This window comes from Telopea speciosissima, chromosome 7, assembly GCF_018873765.1.
Source record: "Telopea speciosissima isolate NSW1024214 ecotype Mountain lineage chromosome 7, Tspe_v1, whole genome shotgun sequence".
NCBI classification, from domain to species: Eukaryota; Viridiplantae; Streptophyta; class Magnoliopsida; order Proteales; family Proteaceae; genus Telopea; species Telopea speciosissima.
The window spans coordinates 34,809,076-34,827,014 of record NC_057922.1 but is presented as its reverse complement, the minus strand read 5'-3'; the positions used below and the strand labels follow the sequence as shown (position 1 = coordinate 34,827,014).

Sequence of the window (17,939 nt, the reverse complement as noted above, 5' to 3'; positions counted from 1 at the left end):
AAAAAACTTGTTTGATCAGAAATACTAGTGCCAAATAAAGTATGTTGCAAACGTTTCTCTACAGATCATCCATAGGGTATTTCCAAATTGCACATGTACTAAAGCCATTTGGAAGGGGGATGTGGCAAATCCAACCATTGAAAATTGAAGAAAATGATCTTAGAATAGCCATTTGTTAAGCTAGGGCCTTTGAACTTCCTAGACTGAAAATAAGTATTTGACAAAAGTTTATCTAGTTTGCTCAGTCCATAGGGTATATCTCTAGATTGCATATGTATTTATGCCATTTGGAAGGGGGATGTGGCAAATCCAACCATTGAAAATTTTAGGAAATTATCTAGATTAGCCATTTGTTAAACTTAACTATTGGTCCTAGCTAACTTTGGCCACTTGGCTAATGGACGAACAATTAGAATAATTGGTGCAATCATCGAAGGCACAGAGTTAGGTAAGTGAGTGAGAACATTGATCGTAATATGAATTAAGTTTCTTGAAATGGCAATTTGGAAAGCCAGCCGAATAGTGAGAGTTCCTGCAACATACGCGTATGTGAATCCAACAATCATAGAGACCACAAATAAAACCTACCTATTTTAGCATCATGGAAGACACCTGTGTGGCCAAGAGCACCAAGGGATATAAGCCATCCGTATTAAATTTGGAGAACTGAGGTGGTTGTTGGGGGGAGGGGGGGGGGGGAGGGATCCAAGAGATTTGAATAGTGCGATTGGAAGTAGGGCTCGAAGATTGGGGTTGGGTGTGTCTTGTATTATGCGGTTCAAGTATTATTATTGATTTGTCTTTGTAATTAGATCGGGTTTTGGATCCATTATATATATGGGGTGGACATCATAGTGTTGGGGTTGGGTTGTCTTGTATCCTGCTTCTTTTCAATGAACCCGTTGCCCAGTGAGTGTCCAATGAGGCATCCGACAACTGGGCTGCCTAGCACAGATTGGGCTCCTCTCCTTGGAGGGCATCGCCCAATGAGTGCCCAATGAGGCATCCAAAGGCTGGGATGTGCCGCACACATCCCGATAGCTGACTGGGCATGCAACGAGATGTGTGTGGCAAAGCCCAGCCATTGGATGCCTCATTGGGTACTTATTGGGTGATGCCCTCCAAGGAGAGGAGCTGAATCCGGCTAGCACACATTCCTGAACACACACCTTTGGATGCCTCATTGGGCACTCATTGGAGAGGAGCCCAACGCTTCTTGTATTCAGAGATCCACGTATTGTTATTGATTCTATATTTGTAATTAGATTAGGTTTTGGAACCATTACATGTAAGGGGGGTAAATAGTAATTGTGTGGAGGTTAGGGTTTTAGGGTCTCTATGTATTGTCTCTGTGAGACCCACCTCTAAAACCCGGTCTCACTGAACTTGTATACTTTCAGGTTCAGGTTCAGCAACCATGTATGTTTCAATGTTGTGGGCTTTAGCGGTTGAGGATTTAGACCAATCCCTCGATTCACCAATGGAGGATTCCGAAGGGCCAACTCAAATAGTCATTGTTGAATCTGAAGAACCAGGCGGTACCCCACACATAAGTTTTGCATGCGAGGTATGCTGGGTGGAGCATATGCAAAACTTGTCAATCTCTTAGGCCGGATCATAGGTAAGAACCCGTTAGTAATGCTATATAAAACTAATTCTTATTTGTGTAATATGGGTTGAAATGTACTTGTTTTCCCTGTGGGACCCACGGACCCACATACCCCATGGGTTGAGTTGCCGCCGTACCATTACGACCGGACTCTCTTTTATGTCGTGGGATATCATTCCCGAGACTTTACTATAAGTCTTTCTTGTGTTATTCACCTTTTAAATAGTTAGGAGAAACTAATTCACCAAACTAATTCTTATAAGGCCCAAACCAAACATACCCTAGTATGTCCTACCTATATAAACAAGACTTAGCTTTAGAACCTCGTTTCTATCTCAAACCAAATCTGGTTTTGCTCTGGAGAAGAAGAAGAGAAAAGAGAAAACTTGGAGAAACTTGGCTGTTGGAGAGAGAAGGTATGGAGAACAGCTGATCGGTTGGATTGTTGCTGCCTCCTCTTATTGAATCTCATTCAGGTAGGCTGCAAACCCCTTTGATGCTGACCTAATTCTCCTCTTCCTTTGAAGTTCTGTTAAATTCATAACTCAAGCAACCCAAAACCTAGAAATTGGAGATTTGATGTTAAAGACCCAAAACCCTACATGCATTTGGGTTGATTCAACCCAAATGGTGTAATCTTCCTCTTCCCTAAACCAATTCATGATTTGGGGTCTGTGTATGGCAAGATCCATGAAAATAAACCCCAAATCCGAGCACTGTTACAGCCAACAGATGGAGTAACAGCCCTCCAACCAATCAACTAATCCTTCCCTATCGGTTGTATTTTTGCCCTAAACTGTTGGGGCTTTGTTCCGATCTTTACTCTAAGACCCTACTAACCCTATGTACTATTAATCTAGGGTAGAATCTATAATTCTTATGAGGAAAACTTTGGTGTTGGACCATCTACTTACTTATGCAACTCTCCAACTCAAGGTGAGTGGGAATTGACTTTAATTTGAGAGTGTTTCTTATTTGTTTTCCTATGTTATGCTTGCTGCATCTGTACATTCACCATATCATAGTTATGATCATGTAGTTTTTGCTTATCTTTTATGCATTAGATGTATGCATGATGTTAGGTTACATTCCATAATGTATATGCATAATATTATGAATGATATGTTGAGATAGTATGTTGTCTGAGATAGAGAGGTGATGATGGAACTGTTTGGATATTCTATATATTGTGGAACTACATGACATACATATTAGAAGATGTATATGGCTAGGATATCATAAACCCCATGCTACGACCCTTGTCCACATGGGTGAGGTGTTGGATAACCCGTGGTAGGTCTGAAGGGATGATTCCGGAATGCCATTTGTTGTCTCCTAGGTCCGATGTGTGATTCCGAAATGGGATGTACAGTAGGGTTAACTTTGGGGGTTTGTTGGGGACCGATGTGTGATTCCGGTACTGACAGGTCTCCACCGTAGCAGAGTGGTATTCTTGGGGTCCGATGTGTGATTCTGGAACTGAGAATATCATACTTGTTACAGTAGCATTTAACCTCATGAGACCTAGATCTGTTGTTAGTTGCATGATTAGACTTGAGACATGCATCATGGACTATATGCATCTGTTTGCATGTATCCCCTTACTGGGCTCAATGGAGCCATCCCCGCGGATATTCCCTTTTTCCAAATGGTATGGCTGGTTGTGAGATACCAGAGTTGGGAGCTATTGCTGCTTTGGACTTCCACACCAATAATGACTATGCAGTGCAAGAGCTCGAAGTGCATGATGCTTCATGCGTGTGTGATCAGTGCGCGTTTCTATGATTGTGGCCTGATGGACTAGGCTATCTTTCTTTTATGTTTTATATACTATTTTTGTTATAGATGGGCATGTAGTAGCTTTGGTAAACTCTTACACTTGTATTTACTTTTGAAAATGTATAGTGTAATTACAAGTTCTATCAATATAACATGTTTGTCACTTAGATTTCTTTCAATTATTGTTATTATTATTATTATTTGTCCTCTTCCGCTACATTTGATTACTGTATTGTGATAAATTGTGAATGAGAGTACTGCACTTGCGATCCTGGTGATTGTTGGATGTCTGTTGGCATCCGGTCATACCATGCCCTTATTAACAGGGCCGGGGTATGACAATTGAGTGGTATCAGAGCATTCGTGCTCTACTCCTATATATAGTCTAATTAACAATACAACATCTTTGACTCACTGACCCGAAGGTAAGTCTACTTTAGGATGAAATAAAAGCTTCAACTAAAAGCTACAATGTAATAGGAGACAAGAAAACATAAACTTAAATAAGAAACCTTGAGTTTAAAATACAATAGGACGTAGAACAGGAAAATTATAACTTTTATATATTCCGAAGGTTTGATTACAAATTTCAGCAGTGTGTCCTGCTGGAGGATTACATAAGTCTTACAAGATAAATAAAAGCTAAAAGCTGAAAATAAACCAAAAGGAGACCATCATATCATCTCAATCTGGGTGGTGGTGGTGGTGCTTGCCCCGAGAAATGAGGAGCCCACTGAGTCAATTGGGTCTCAACTGCACCCACACACTCGCTAAGCTGAATGAGCCTTCACTCCACAGTCCTCTCTAAAGAGTCAAGTTGCCTAAAAAACTAACCCCAAGTAGTCTCGTCCTCTGAAATGCGCGGGGCAGCGATGGAAGAAGAAGCACCCACATGACCAAAAGTGGACCGGCTGCCTATAGTGAAGCAACCCTGCTTTGTTGCCCGGGAGCCTCTTGAAGCAACTCCAGCCCGTGCCCTCTCTATGTTCTCCCCCACCTCCGTGGGTACCTCCACTCCTGAAGCGTCTTGTGTTAGCACTGGGGAGTATGGCCTAGTAGGCATACCCATCTTGCTCAAAGTGGTGCAATCCATGTTCATCATCCTAGAGTTGGAAGCCACCTCACCTTGAAGGCTCACCCCACAATGCATAAATATCCTAGTAAGTAACCTTCCATATGGCATGTTTCCATCTCCGGGGTTGTCACTACGGTTGGCCATTACTCGCATGATGAGATAGGACAAGCACATAGGGTACTCCATATATAAACAGAGGCTAGCAAAGACCTAGATGAGAGAGATCTCAGTCCGGTGTCCTCCCTTGGGAATAACATTGTGCCCACAAATCCGTGAGAGAACTCGAGCCGATGGGACAAATTCTAACTCTAACTTCACTTTTTTGTATGATTTTCCATCAGTAAGAACCGAAAATATAATCTCACTTTCCACTTTGGATAGGAAATCCCCCACTTTGGTTCTTGGAGGGCAATATCTTCTCTCTCCTTCACTTGAAATCCCTAGTATATCAGCAAGTTGGGCAACGTTGAAGGAGAAATGATGACCCTTCACGTAACTTGAAATAACGAAGTCATCCTCTCCCTCGTGCCTGTAAGTTTAGTTACAGTAGAAGTGTCGCACTAGGCGAGGACAGCATACATCATCGGGCTTAATCATGAGAAGCCACCACAGACTCTCAAACCTCTCTTGGAATTTGAAAGGAGTTAACTTAGCAAGTAAGTAGCAAGTAAGGGGTCGATCTACGGGGAACTGGAAGGCTAAATTACTAAAATGATAAGTTGGAAGTGATGAAAATTAAATTGTAATAAATCTAATTTTTAAACTAAGAACAAAAGAAACAAATCTAACTAACAACGATGTGAAGTTATGAGATGGAGGCTATCTTTAGGGTTCGAACCCCAATGGAATTGTTAGTCAATTCAGTTGCATGCTTTGGTTTATTATAACCACAGGCCTAATAATACCACAGAATGTAGGGTTCCTCCTAGGTATGGACTATCTTAACGAGTACTATCATCCTTCACTTGTAGGGCTTGACACGCTTAGTTCATTAAGTTATAATCCATCATCGATACAACTACATAAGAGCAAAATACTATTGCTTGAATGAAAAATAATGAATCACAGAAACAAAATTCCTCAACTAAATATATCAATTAAAATCATCCAAATAGGGATGGGGTCTCAATATCAAGCAATTAAGAATGCAAACCAGAATTTTAAATAACAAATACCATCAGTTCATCTACACCTAAAGATAGAAAGAACATAGCCGATCATGGCGCTAAGAGATAGGGGCAGTAATGGTGACAACGATCTTCCATGGTGATGAAGCTGCTGGAACAGTAATCACTCTCTCCTCCCCTTGCCAAACCCAAGATCCAAAACAAAAAAAAAAAAAAAAAGAAGAAGAAGAGAAAAACGAGAGAGAGGGCCGTGAGAGGGAGAGAGCATGAGGGTTAGAGGAGAGATGGGACGGGTTATAAAAGGAGAGAAAGAGCTAGATTGGGAGAGGGAGAGAGAGAAACATGTGAAAGAGCGAAATCAGATTTTAGGGATGGGGAGAGAGGGATCGGACCAGGATCCTCTGTAGTACTGGCGGGGTGGCAGTGCACATCCAATGGCACAGCAGAGGCCAGGTGGCACACATGGCACACATGGCCTCTCCTGTGCCGTCGGATGTGCACTGCCGCCCCACCGGTTCTGCAGACGATTTTAATCTAGAGGGATCATGTGGAAAGATTTGGGAAAAACAAAATAAAAAAAATAAAATAGAAAAATGAATTGGAAAGTGGATGTCCTCTTTTTGAAAATATATCTCCATCCTAGCCCCGGATGGACCCAAGCCAAGAATTGAAGTTTCTCCAATTAATGTTCTGGACGATATATGCCCAATATCGGATATCTTTCGAAAATTTCCCAATTTTCCAAAATTATGATTATGCCCTTGGGTCTTCAGTGAAACTTCTTCCCATCTCGCCCTTGAATCTTGGTCTCCAAGAGTGTAAAGAATCCAAATCTGTAAATTTTCAGCTTAGCATGCCACTACGCCCTCATGCAAAATGACCAATATACCCCTAAGACCAAATTCGGTGGAGATAGGTGGGGACAACCCCCTGGACTCGAAAATTCAAGAGGTCTTCATTGGGCTGGGCTTGTGTAGCATTGAACTCTTCTAACTTGGTTTTCTCAATTTAGGCTTCGAAAATGCACTTTTTCTCCAATTCTTCCAATATGCCAAAAATAACCCTGTACCCTGAAAATGCAGAAAAGTACCCGAGTAGCTCCATTCTAAGCAAATAAAAATGCAGAATTAAATGGAATAATTTCACATAAAATGTTCTCATCAAATACCCCCACACTTATATTTTGCTAGTCCTCGAGCAAAAAGAAAATAAAGAAAACAAAAATCCTAACTCACTTTTGTAGGAATCACGGTTGCACTTAGCATGTGCAACAAGCCTTTAAACCCCTAGGTTACCCCTAGTGGACGAGTCTTGTCTCGTGAGTGTTTGCAGGGAATATACACACAAAATTCATGATTGCAAGTTTAAATTTTGACAATGGGTAAAAAGCACACACCAAACCTGAAACTAGGATGCTCTACTTAAGATCAAGAAGACAAAGGTACCCCCACACTTAAGCTCTTAACACCCAATATTGATTATAGCAACAGGTAGTCATCTTAATTAGGGAATCTCTTCATTTCTTCCAAACACCTGCTTACTTAAGGTAAGACCACTCATGATGTCAAGGGCACCAAGGACTTTAGGCTTCAGAGCTTAACCATACAATTACACCAAGGCAATGACATTTCTTTCTTTGTTTTTTTTTTTCACAATGAACTCCATTTGTTACTCCACTACTGTTCCTCAAATGTCATCAGGGTCACTACACAAGACACCCGAGCTACTTGGTAGCTTTGCTTCTTACATATATCCACAAGGATAGTGATGCTAGAGTTCTTTTTCAGAAGTTTTACCCCAAGGAGTGTCGACCAAATCACCTCGCTTCCTGAGGCGGAGTGCCCTGTCTAGCTCCAAGGAATTCAACTCTTACTTTTATTTATTCCTTTTTCTTTCTCTCTCTCTCTCTCTCTCTCTTTTTAATTTTCATGTCAAGCTAAAACTAAACTTGGTCTCAGCTCCTAACCAAAAGCTCACAGAAACACAAGACAGCCAGGTGGTCTATCCCTTCAGACAAGATGGGGCTCTTATTGTCTGAGTCAAAACCCACCTTAGGACACATACTAGCTACTGTCCTCTCAACAGGGTTTTCATTACTTCAGATTAGGGTTCCTAAGTCTCTCTCTCCCGCATTTCGCATCAAAGTAACAGAGAGACATGTAAAACTTACCAAAAGCCAACAAAAAAAAAAATCTGCCAATCGGTCTCACACCCCTCCCCCACACTTAAAGTATGCAGTGTCCTCAATGCATGCAGAAGAATAAAAACAGGGATCAGGGAAGGAGAGTACCAGAAATTAGCAATATACGGTAGAACAGTGCATCCAACAATCAGTAGCAGCTACCTAAAAAAAAAGGGCTTTTTACAATTACCACCCCAAAAACTTTACTATTTACTATTACCCCCCCCCCAAAACTTTCAAACAACCGTTACCCTCCCCTGTTGCATACTAATCACTAACTGACCCCCATCATTACAGACCCGTAACGGAGGGGGTTAGTAGTGAAACTGCATCGTTGTCACGGATTTTCTAGGACCAAAATGCCCTTAGTAGTGAAATAAACCCTCTTCAAAGGGATACCTTCACTTCATCCTCTTCACTTCACCTGTTGTAGCAAACCGGAGGAAGAAGAAGAACTTCGTCTCAGCCCTCTTCTCAGGCCACGATTTCAGCCCTCTCTGGTTTCACTATCTCCATCGTCTCAGGTGACATTGCAATTTTCGGCGAAGTTAAGGTAATACATTCATGTCTTCTTCTCCTTATTTTCTCTCTTCGATTAGGGCATAATATCACAATGTCTTGCTGTACCCTTTTGATGTTTGCTGTAGATGTAATTACCCAGCCCATCATAAGCTCACAATGCCTAATTTTGTTATCCCTTAGTTTCCTCTGTAATTTCCGGTGAAGCCTCTGATCCGACCTAATTTCAGAGAACTGTTTACATCCAAAAAATTTGGGTGATTTTCGGTGAAGGTCCACAAGTTTGTTTTGGGTTGAACTATCCTAGAGTTGGCCTATTAAATCAATAATTTAGGGTTGAGATACATTATGAATGAAAATAGACAATGCAAGCATATAGGATTTATATGCTTCTTCCTTCGTTGTGAACAAGACAAATGCTTCAGGGCCAAAAAGAAAAACCTACAGAGGCACAACAATTGCCTTCATATTCCTCACCAAGTTTTAGTTAGTAACCATGAACTCTAATCCTTTGCTTGGATTTTTTTCATTCTTGTAGTTGTGCCCAGCTTCTTAAACCTTTAAAGAGTATTTCACATCTGGCTCCCTGGCTTACATACCCACCACAGAATTGATAAAACCATACATTCGAACTCACCACAGAATTGATACTACCAACAATTCATCCTTTTGGAATAACATATCCTGGAAACGAAAAAATTATAGTCATAAGTACCATCAGTAATCCACTTATAACAACAGTTCTAAAAGTGTTTTAAATACTCAAGTAATCCAATTGGTGTGTGCCACCCTTGAATGGAATAAGCAGATTTGATCTAAAATGTAGATGTCCAGAATATATGAGGTGTGTGGTGAAGATGAAAGTCCAAGAACCAATGGTATTAAGGGTTCACTAGATTTAAAATTTAAGCTTTTCTTGACCAAGAGATCAAGGTACTCATTGAGTGGTCTTGAGAGAATGCACTTGTGCTTGGTTCTAGGACTTGGGGAATAGGTGGATAGTGATCTTTTTTGTCAACTCATTTAGATCCCCATATACAAACACCCAGCTGCAAATAGGTTTCTAGTGAATGAAAAGCCAAGGAATTTCTGAAGAAATTATGGAAGTGGGTATTTGTTTGACAATTCATGAAAACATCAAATACTTATTTGTTTAAAAAGGAAACAAAGACTAATTAATCTATGGCTTGTTCTCCTGGAATGTTTGCAGGTAAGATGTCATCTGGGAGTGTGAATATCGGCTGTGCAAGGTGGGTGAGGTTCCAAAACATGGAATGTTATTGCAGGAGGAGATCTGCTGTGAGGATTTCAGAGTCAATGGACAACCCAGATAGGCTGTATTATATTTGTTTTAATAGAGACAATGGTGGTTGCAGATTCTTCAGATGGGCAGTACCCATTGGTGAAACAAGCCAATCTGTGCATGCCAGTGATGCACCAAACAATGAGGGTGAAATAGAGCAGCAGAGAAGTGAAGAGATCGGTAGTCTGAATATTAGATTGAATACTGTGGAGAAGACTGTAGCAATAATGAAGATCACAAATCAAGTAGTAATAGTTCTGATTGTATTGTACTGTATTTGGAATGTAGTGATTTAAGTCTGGGAATTTCAAAGTCATTTTGTTGAAGTCTATTTTGGTTAGTCTTGGGTTGTAATCATGGATGTTTTTTAGTTTTGGGTTGTAATGATGGATGTTAATTATGGTTGAATATTGTAGTGAAATAGTATCTTGTGAACTGTTGTCTATTATAAGAATATGGGTAGAATTAAGCATCAATGGTGTATGTTCAATACTCTCTTGAGCGTACTTCACAATTCTTACCATTTCTTGCCAACAATGCATAACAATCCTCTCCATAGGTATCTCAACAACAAAATCTTATAGAAATGATCCTTAAATTGTGGTTTGGGATGAAGCAGATGTCAAGCTGATTATATTTTGTAAACATATCAGATGTCAAGCTGGAAAAGTTGTCACAAATGGACTTGGAGGGGGGGTTTGTTTGTTCTAATAAAAATTGTAAATTAAACACAAATGGAAAGGTAGCCAGTTTCGGTTTAACCAAGTGTAACCAGCTGGCAAAGTCAAGTTTCTAAAGGAGAAACCAGAAAGATGGTTTATAGTTGATTTGGATCTTATATCAGTTTCCCTACAAGTTTTGCATTTATGATCTGAACAACAAAGAGGTGGCATGAGCTAGCCAGCTCAGGTTTCAGCCATTAGAGCCATAAGAACTAGAAAATACAGGATTCTTTACTGTCACTGGAACAGCAATAGCCTGAACCTTCTCCAAATTTCTTCCCAATAGAACTCAAAACCAAACATTCCATAAGCATAAAGACCTTAAAGGACTTTATCAATTGTCATCCTTCAATTGTCCAACTAGTCCTTATAAACAGAGAGAGAGAGAGAGATTCACAAATAAAGTTACTGAAAAATCAAGTCCAAAGGGCAGGATAGCAGTCAAGCCCCAAATAAGTCAAGAACCCCAGTAGGAGTACATGTAAATAGTCTCTCTAAAACCGGCCCTTAAATGGAGAGGCTTTTCAACAGTAGCAAAAAAAATTCACAATGAAATTATAAAGACCCATTGTACTTAAAAATGTTACAAACAACCTATGACCCTGCACCTTAATACCAGCCCAACCCCAAGACATATTTGTAAATCCGAAAGACATAGTTGCAGCATCTCATTGAAGTTGGCTCCTCAGCTCAATATCACCTCACCATATCTACAAGTCATGAAACAAATTCCAAGTGACCAACTATACTTAAGTAAATGTTAAATGTTTGTTTTAAACAAATTAAGTTAATCAAGTTTTACACCCTATTGATAACTAGTAATTTAACTCATACCATTATTGTTGTGGGTTTGCTCTTCTGAATGCTATAACCTTTGCAGACTTGGCAGTCATTTTTCCCTTCACCTTGTCTTGTGCACACCCAATTGAAGTTGTAGTAGATTGCTGTGAGGACCTCTGTGAGGACCTGGTTACCCTCTGTGAAGAGGTAGCATCATCATCCCTGCTGTTTCTCTTTCTCTAAAAAAAGGCAAGAACAAAAACATTAGATTCTACATAGTTTTATCATGCAAAACTAAATATGACATTGAATATGTTATCATGTCATACCTTAGGAGCACTGCGAGAAGTAGATGGTCTCTTGTCTTTATACTTGCAAGTCCTCTTGTTATGATCAGTACCTCCACAGAGTTGACATCTGATACTCCTTATCTTCTTCCTTGAATTGCATGGGGCTGCCTCATCTGATTCTCTTCTCCTACTCATACGAGGTCTACCAATCCCCCTCTTTAATATTAGAGGAAGCAAGTCAGTTTCTTGTAGTGTACTAAGATCACTCATTGGGTAAATTATTTCTTGATACGCCATTAAATATCTTTCTGTGGTGTAAACTGGATCACAATAGTCCTCTAAAGTTCCCCTATAATTTAGAATGCAAACTCCAGCATGTTTACAAGGTAACCCAGTTGCTACCCAGACCCCACACTCACAGGTTGACTCAGTCATGTTAACAACATATCTTAGGCCAGATCCATCTTGTATCTCAAACAGCTCTCTACCTGCTGAAATGGGTACACAGTGCCTCATACCCTTCTGTACTGCCGCCAGTTTCTCACAAATTGTTGGAGTCAGCCTAGTTACACTGGTTAAGCCACTCTCATACCTTTTATGTAATCTTTTCATCATCTTTACTCTAAGACCATCCACCAAAGTAAGGATAGGCTTACTCCTCAAGGGTCCTACCGAGTGACTGAATGACTCAGTACAGTTGTTGGTGATGTGGTCACTTTTGGCTCTATGATCAAAAGCATGTCTTGCCCACATCGGTACTGGTGTCTTCATCAACCAATTATAGGCCCCTTGACTATCTTCCTTCATTTCATTCATAGTTTTTTGGAATCCATTGGCATTATATGATTGGCATGCAGCCCAGAACTGACTCCTCAATTGAATGCCACTACCCCATCGTGACTTGAAGTTATTGTATAGGTGTCTGCAGCAATGCCTATGGTGTGCCTTAGGGAATAATGTTGCAATAGCTTCAATAAGACCCTATATATGAAAAGAATATTCACTAGTCAAAAACCTAAACATCATTAATATATTGTCATAAAATCACAAATATAATGTTAATGATATTAGTCATACCTTCTGTTTATCTGTCATAAATGTATATGGAAGTCCTGTAGGTGTGACTAGACCTATGACATCACGTAAGCAACTGAGAAAGAATAACTAAGTGTTAGTGGATTCATTCTCAAGCACACCGTAAGCAACTGGATACATGCCATTGTTTCCATCCATTGAAACAGCAGATACCAGAACTCCACCATATATTCCCTTCAAATGACATCCATCAAGGCCCAAGAATGGCCTGCATCCCTTCAAAAAACCTTGAACACAAGCATTAAAACATACAAACAAACGCTTGAACTGACGATCTACTTTGTATTAATCTTTGATTAATTCACTTTCTACCAGTCCATGTAAATATCCATTTTGATATTCTATCGCTATTTGATTCCCAATGTTTGCTCTCATTATCATGTCTGCATAACTTTCTAGTCTCCTAAATGCTTTTTTATGACTTGAACTATCTTCCCCTAGGGCAATCCATTTAGCCCTATACAATTGCATGTTGCAGGTCTCCACTGAATACAGATCTCTCAACATTTGTTCCATGGTTTTTAGACTCATATTTGGGTCCGATCTAATTTAGGATGCAATCTTTCCTGCTATCCAACATGCACTTACTCCATTAATTCTAACTGGACACCCTCTTCCTGCACATATTGCACTCACCTTTTTGCCCTCATTTTTTATCTTCAATGTCTTAAAACATTCTTGCACTTCATAATCCTTCAAGACTTCTCTGAAGTGCTGCCCATTCTTGAACAATTGTCCAACTTTCAAATGGATTCTATTGCTTGGATCCCTCTGGAACCATCCTCTTCCTCACAATTTGATTACTATTCTCTTCCTCTTCTGCATCACTTCCAAATTCTTTATATTCTTCATTACAACTCTCTGAACTCTCACTTAAATCATCAGATTCTCTAGCTACATAATCAGAATCTGATGTGTCATTGCTCACTTCTTGTTCCTCACCCTCAAGTACCCTGCTAGCTGATGGATTGGTTGGATCAGCTGATGGAATGGTTGCATCATTACTTCCCAAATCTATAGTGGTAGTAGTAGTTGTAGTAGATCTCACAATACTAGCACTCCTACACCTACTAGACATACCAACTTCAGTAAAAGAAACCCCACTATCATGCATAACTACGTAACTCCCATATTCAAATGTGACTCGGCTATGAGATGCACTAGTTGACCCAAGAACAGCAATCTGACTGCTATTATGCATCAAAGTAGCACCACCCTTCTGAACATTCATGTCACCATCACTTTGAAGATTTTTGGCACCATCCCTTTGAATATTTCTGGCACCATCCCTTTGAGGATTACTGAGGCCACCCCTTCTTATATTAGCTTTTGGCCTAGTACTTGTAGTAGACATATCAGTAAGGGGAAAAACTGGATATGTTGCTCCAATCTCTGGTCTATTTCTTACAGTATCACCCACAAACTAGACATGGTGTCCATTGATGGTAACCTGGTCAGTGTTGTTACCAACTTGGACATTGTAGACATACATGTGGATATAATCCACCTGAGTACCAAGCATGTTTACCATTTCCATCAAACATCTTTATCTGTCTTCACTACCATATCTTTCATATTGTCAGTTGTCATATATTTGACATTGAAGTCCACAGATCTTCCTTTGGGAACAATACTCAAAAGTGAGTTATATATGTCAGATATCATATCTAGGTAACCATATTGTTCAACATCAATAATCTTTGTAAATGTGCCTTGAAGATAGTGGTACTGTACTTCAGTCGTTGTCATTTTGAAGATTAGAGACTGTTTGGCTGCATGGCATATGGATTTTATAGAAAAGTGGGAGAAGCAACAATTAATCACATTAGTCAAGAACAGTCATTAAAATTCAAGTTTGACAAATTATATCCAAGTATCAATATTATTAGATAAACTTCTCAACTAAAGAAATAAATACAAGATTATCCATTAAGTCAGGTACAAACTTATATAAAGTTCTTCACAGCACTAAATGGAAAAGAAGGGAAGAAGTCAGGGCTTTTAAATGGAAAAAATCATGCAAAAGCTTGAACCTTTGCCTATTTTTAGAACCAAATTTGCAGCACCCCATTGAAGTTGGGTCACATACAAGAAAAATGCAATTTACACAGTCAAACTACAACAAAGTTGGGTTACATTAAAAAAAAAAATGCAAGTGACAATGAGTGTTGACTTGGATGAAATATGGTCTATATTTCTAGTGGGTTTTATGAGAACAGTCTGTTTGCTAGTGTCCATGCATTCTGTATTGGTCTTTGATTTGCAGAATTACCATGAGTGCTGGTTTACTACGATTATGTTTAAAGGGAGGGCAGCTGCCTCCTCAGTTAATGAACTGAAATAGAATTAAGCAGCATTTCTATCAACATAGAAGAGAATCAACAAATTTGACTACTTAACTAGCTAAATCCCATGTAACCAGGCAAGAGATTGATCAAAGAATGCATTCTTTATGTAGCATCTTGAAGAGAAAAAGAGAAAATCTCTCTATTTCCAAGCAGAAATAGAACACCAGACACAGACGCCAAACATGTTTATGAACATGGTATGAACCACTTTCGCCATGAAGAAGCTTACATTGAATTTTGTAATTTAGAAAGATCAGTCTCGGATTCTCTATTCACCATGAGCACCTTCCCTAAAAATCAATTCACCTAGCATGTCTAAAATTGCAACCCCCATTAGGACCATACACAAATGCACAGGGGGTTTACCAGGCCAGCTGGCCACCCCTCTCACCCCACTTCTCTCTCTCTCTCTCTGTCTCTCACATTGTCTCTCTTTTCCTCACTTGGCCTTCACCATCTAACACTTGAAACCCTACAATCACCAACACCTATTTACTCACTTCTAGACTAAAAACCATGGTGTTTCACTTGGTTCTTCTTCCCCTAATAATGAAAAATCATAATAGCAACAAATTACTTAATAAATTCAGAATCTGTACCAAAAATAAAGTATTTATTTTGACGAAATAATCGTAGTAAACCAGCACTCATGGTAATCCAGCAAGGCAAGGGTTCATATGATTTGTAGAAGCTACTTTTAATTTCCCATAATAATTGTCATAAAGATCGGTTAAAAAAACCATAACAAATATGGCTGTACTGTAAGCTATTCCCAGATCTTCCATAAAAAAAAATGGGCACAGCCACAAAGCTAAAAAAATGGATCTTAAAACAATTTGGAATTAAACCATTTACTATGGATCTTAAAACAATTTGGAACAAGTTTTGTATTCAAATGTGTGAGCTGGTCCAGCATGCCCATACCCAAAGCCCATTCCATCACCATTGGTTCAATAAAATGAAGTTACTACACATAAACAACTAAAAATGGAAAACGAGAACTCTATAATACATCGAAATAAAGAGACAGATTACATAGATGAAGGTGAAAACTAAAGTCCCAAACCCAGAATAGAAACCCTAAAACAAAAGAGAGACAGATAAGTTCAATAAACGACAGATCTGTGGTAGCAACAAATTGACAGTAAATCTTTTCAAAACATTAAAAAAGAATAGAAATTTGAGTCGAAAAACCTTAGTTCTTAGTGAGTTTGAGCCAAAAATTATACCTTTGTGCCCTTGCTCGCTTCTCTCTTCTCTTCTCAGAGAGTATGCAACTGTGTTTTGTCCTTCTGTCCTGCTCCGAGAGCTTTAACGGTGGAACCTCTCTATCCTTTTATACGGCGGAAGAAATCGTGGCCCGAGAAGAGGGCTGAGACGAAGTTCTTCTTCTTCCTCTGGTTTGCTGCAATAGGTGAAGTGAAGAGGATGAAGTGAAGAGGAAATGAAGGTATCCCTTTGAAGAAGGGTTTATTTCACTACTAAGGGCATTTTGGTCCTAGAAAATCCGTGACAACGGTGCAGTTTCACTACTAACCCCTCCATTACGGGTCTGTAACGGTGGGGGTCAGTTAGTGATTAGTATGCAACAGGGGAGGGTAACAGTTGTTTGAAAGTTTTTGGGGGGAGTAATAGTAAATAGTAAAGTTTTTTGGGTGGTAATTGTAAAAAAAAAATAAAAACAAACAAACAAACAAAACAAAAGTACCAATGAAAAATAGTGGGCTGCCTCCCACATAGCGCTAAGTTTAGAGTCTTCAACTAGACTCAGAATGACTCATGGAGAGTCAAGGATCACATCATGCAACTCCAACGGCTCAATAAGTTGGCCATCAGCAAGGCCATCCATATACAGCTTCAGTTGTTGGCCATTGACCTTAAAGGTATGTCCAGTCTGAGGGTTACGAACCTCCACAACACCATGAGGGGAAACATCCACTACCACAAAGGGGCCATCCCACTAAGATCTAAGCTTTGCATGGAATAAACGCAACTTGGAGTTAAACAACCATTCTCGCTGATTGGGCTCAAAGGACTTTTGGACTATATGTTTATCATGAAAAGCTATAGTCCGGTCCTTATAGAGGCGCGAGTTGTCATAAGCATCATTGCACAATTTATCCAATTCAGATAACTGGAAACGACGAGTGGAGCCAGCATCGGACATATCAAAATTAAAGGTCTTGATAGCCCAAAATGCCTGATGCTCCAACTCAACTGGAAGATGATAGGCTTTACCAAAAACTAATCGATATGGAGACATACTAATAGGAGTTTTATAAGCTGTCCGATAAGCCCATAAAGCGTCATCTAGACGAGTGGACCAATCCTTACGGTTAGGTCTAACTATCTTCTCCAAGATTCGCTTGATCTCATGGTTAGAAACCTCCACTTGACCAGATGTCTGTGGATGGTAGGGAGTAGCAACCTTGTGAGTGATGGAGTACTTTTTCAACAAGGCTCCATCTCTCCAGTGCTTGAAATGGGAGCCACCGTCATTGATGATAGCTCTAGGGAAACCAAAGCGGCTAAAAATGTGACTCTGAACAAAAGACATAATAACCTTATGGTCATTGGTTTTGGTTGCTTTAGCCTTGACCCATTTAGAAACATAGTCAACTGCCACTAGGATGTACTCATGACTAAACGAAGCAGAAAATGGGCCCATGAAATCAATCCCCCAAACATAAAAAATCTCAACGATCAGAATAGGATTAAGGGGCATCATATCTCGTCGAGAAAGATTACCAACCTGTTGGCATCTAACACACGTTTTACAGAAAACATGCACATCCCGAAACAAAGTAGGTCAATAAAAGCCACTCTGCAGCACCTTGGCTGCAGTCTTGTTACCACTAAAGTGTCCCCCACAATCGAGAGTATGACAGAAAAATAAAATACTCTGGAACTCACTCTCAGGGACACAATATCGAATGACCTGATCCGAACAGTATCGAAACAACTCAAGATCCTCCCAATAGTAGTACTTTAGTGATGAGAAGAAGCGATCCTTAACTAATTATCCCAATCAGAAGAAATCTTCCCACTAGCAAAGGTGTTCACAATGTGAGCATACTAAGGAGCTGGTTTAGAAGATATAACAAATAATT

At 39.7% G+C, this 17,939-nt stretch overlaps 1 protein-coding gene across 1 annotated transcript; it reads right to left on the bottom strand.

Moving 5' to 3' along the window:
- Positions 1-11,152: 11,152 nt before the first annotated feature.
- Positions 11,153-12,997, bottom strand: LOC122668489. The gene is made up of 5 exons (XM_043865048.1): positions 12,794-12,997; positions 12,583-12,697; positions 12,464-12,516; positions 11,426-12,367; positions 11,153-11,335 (listed from the first exon to the last, which is right to left on the bottom strand). Exons 1-5 carry the CDS (start codon positions 12,995-12,997, stop codon positions 11,153-11,155), a joined length of 1,497 nt encoding a protein of 498 aa, XP_043720983.1.
- Positions 12,998-17,939: the final 4,942 nt, after the last annotated feature.

What these genes read in the sequence shown, in the direction of transcription:
- LOC122668489 (XM_043865048.1), bottom strand. Translation starts at nt 12,997, where the DNA reads ATGGAACAAATGTTGAGAGATCTGTATTCAGTGGAGACCTGCAACATG. An exon ending in CATGTATCCAGTTGCTTACG is followed by an intron (nt 12,517 to 12,582) that starts GTGTGCTTGAGA and finishes GTGATGTCATAG; the next exon opens with GTCTAGTCACACCTACAGGA. An exon ending in CTTCTCGCAGTGCTCCTAAG is followed by an intron (nt 11,336 to 11,425) that starts GTATGACATGAT and finishes GCCTTTTTTTAG; the next exon opens with AGAAAGAGAAACAGCAGGGA.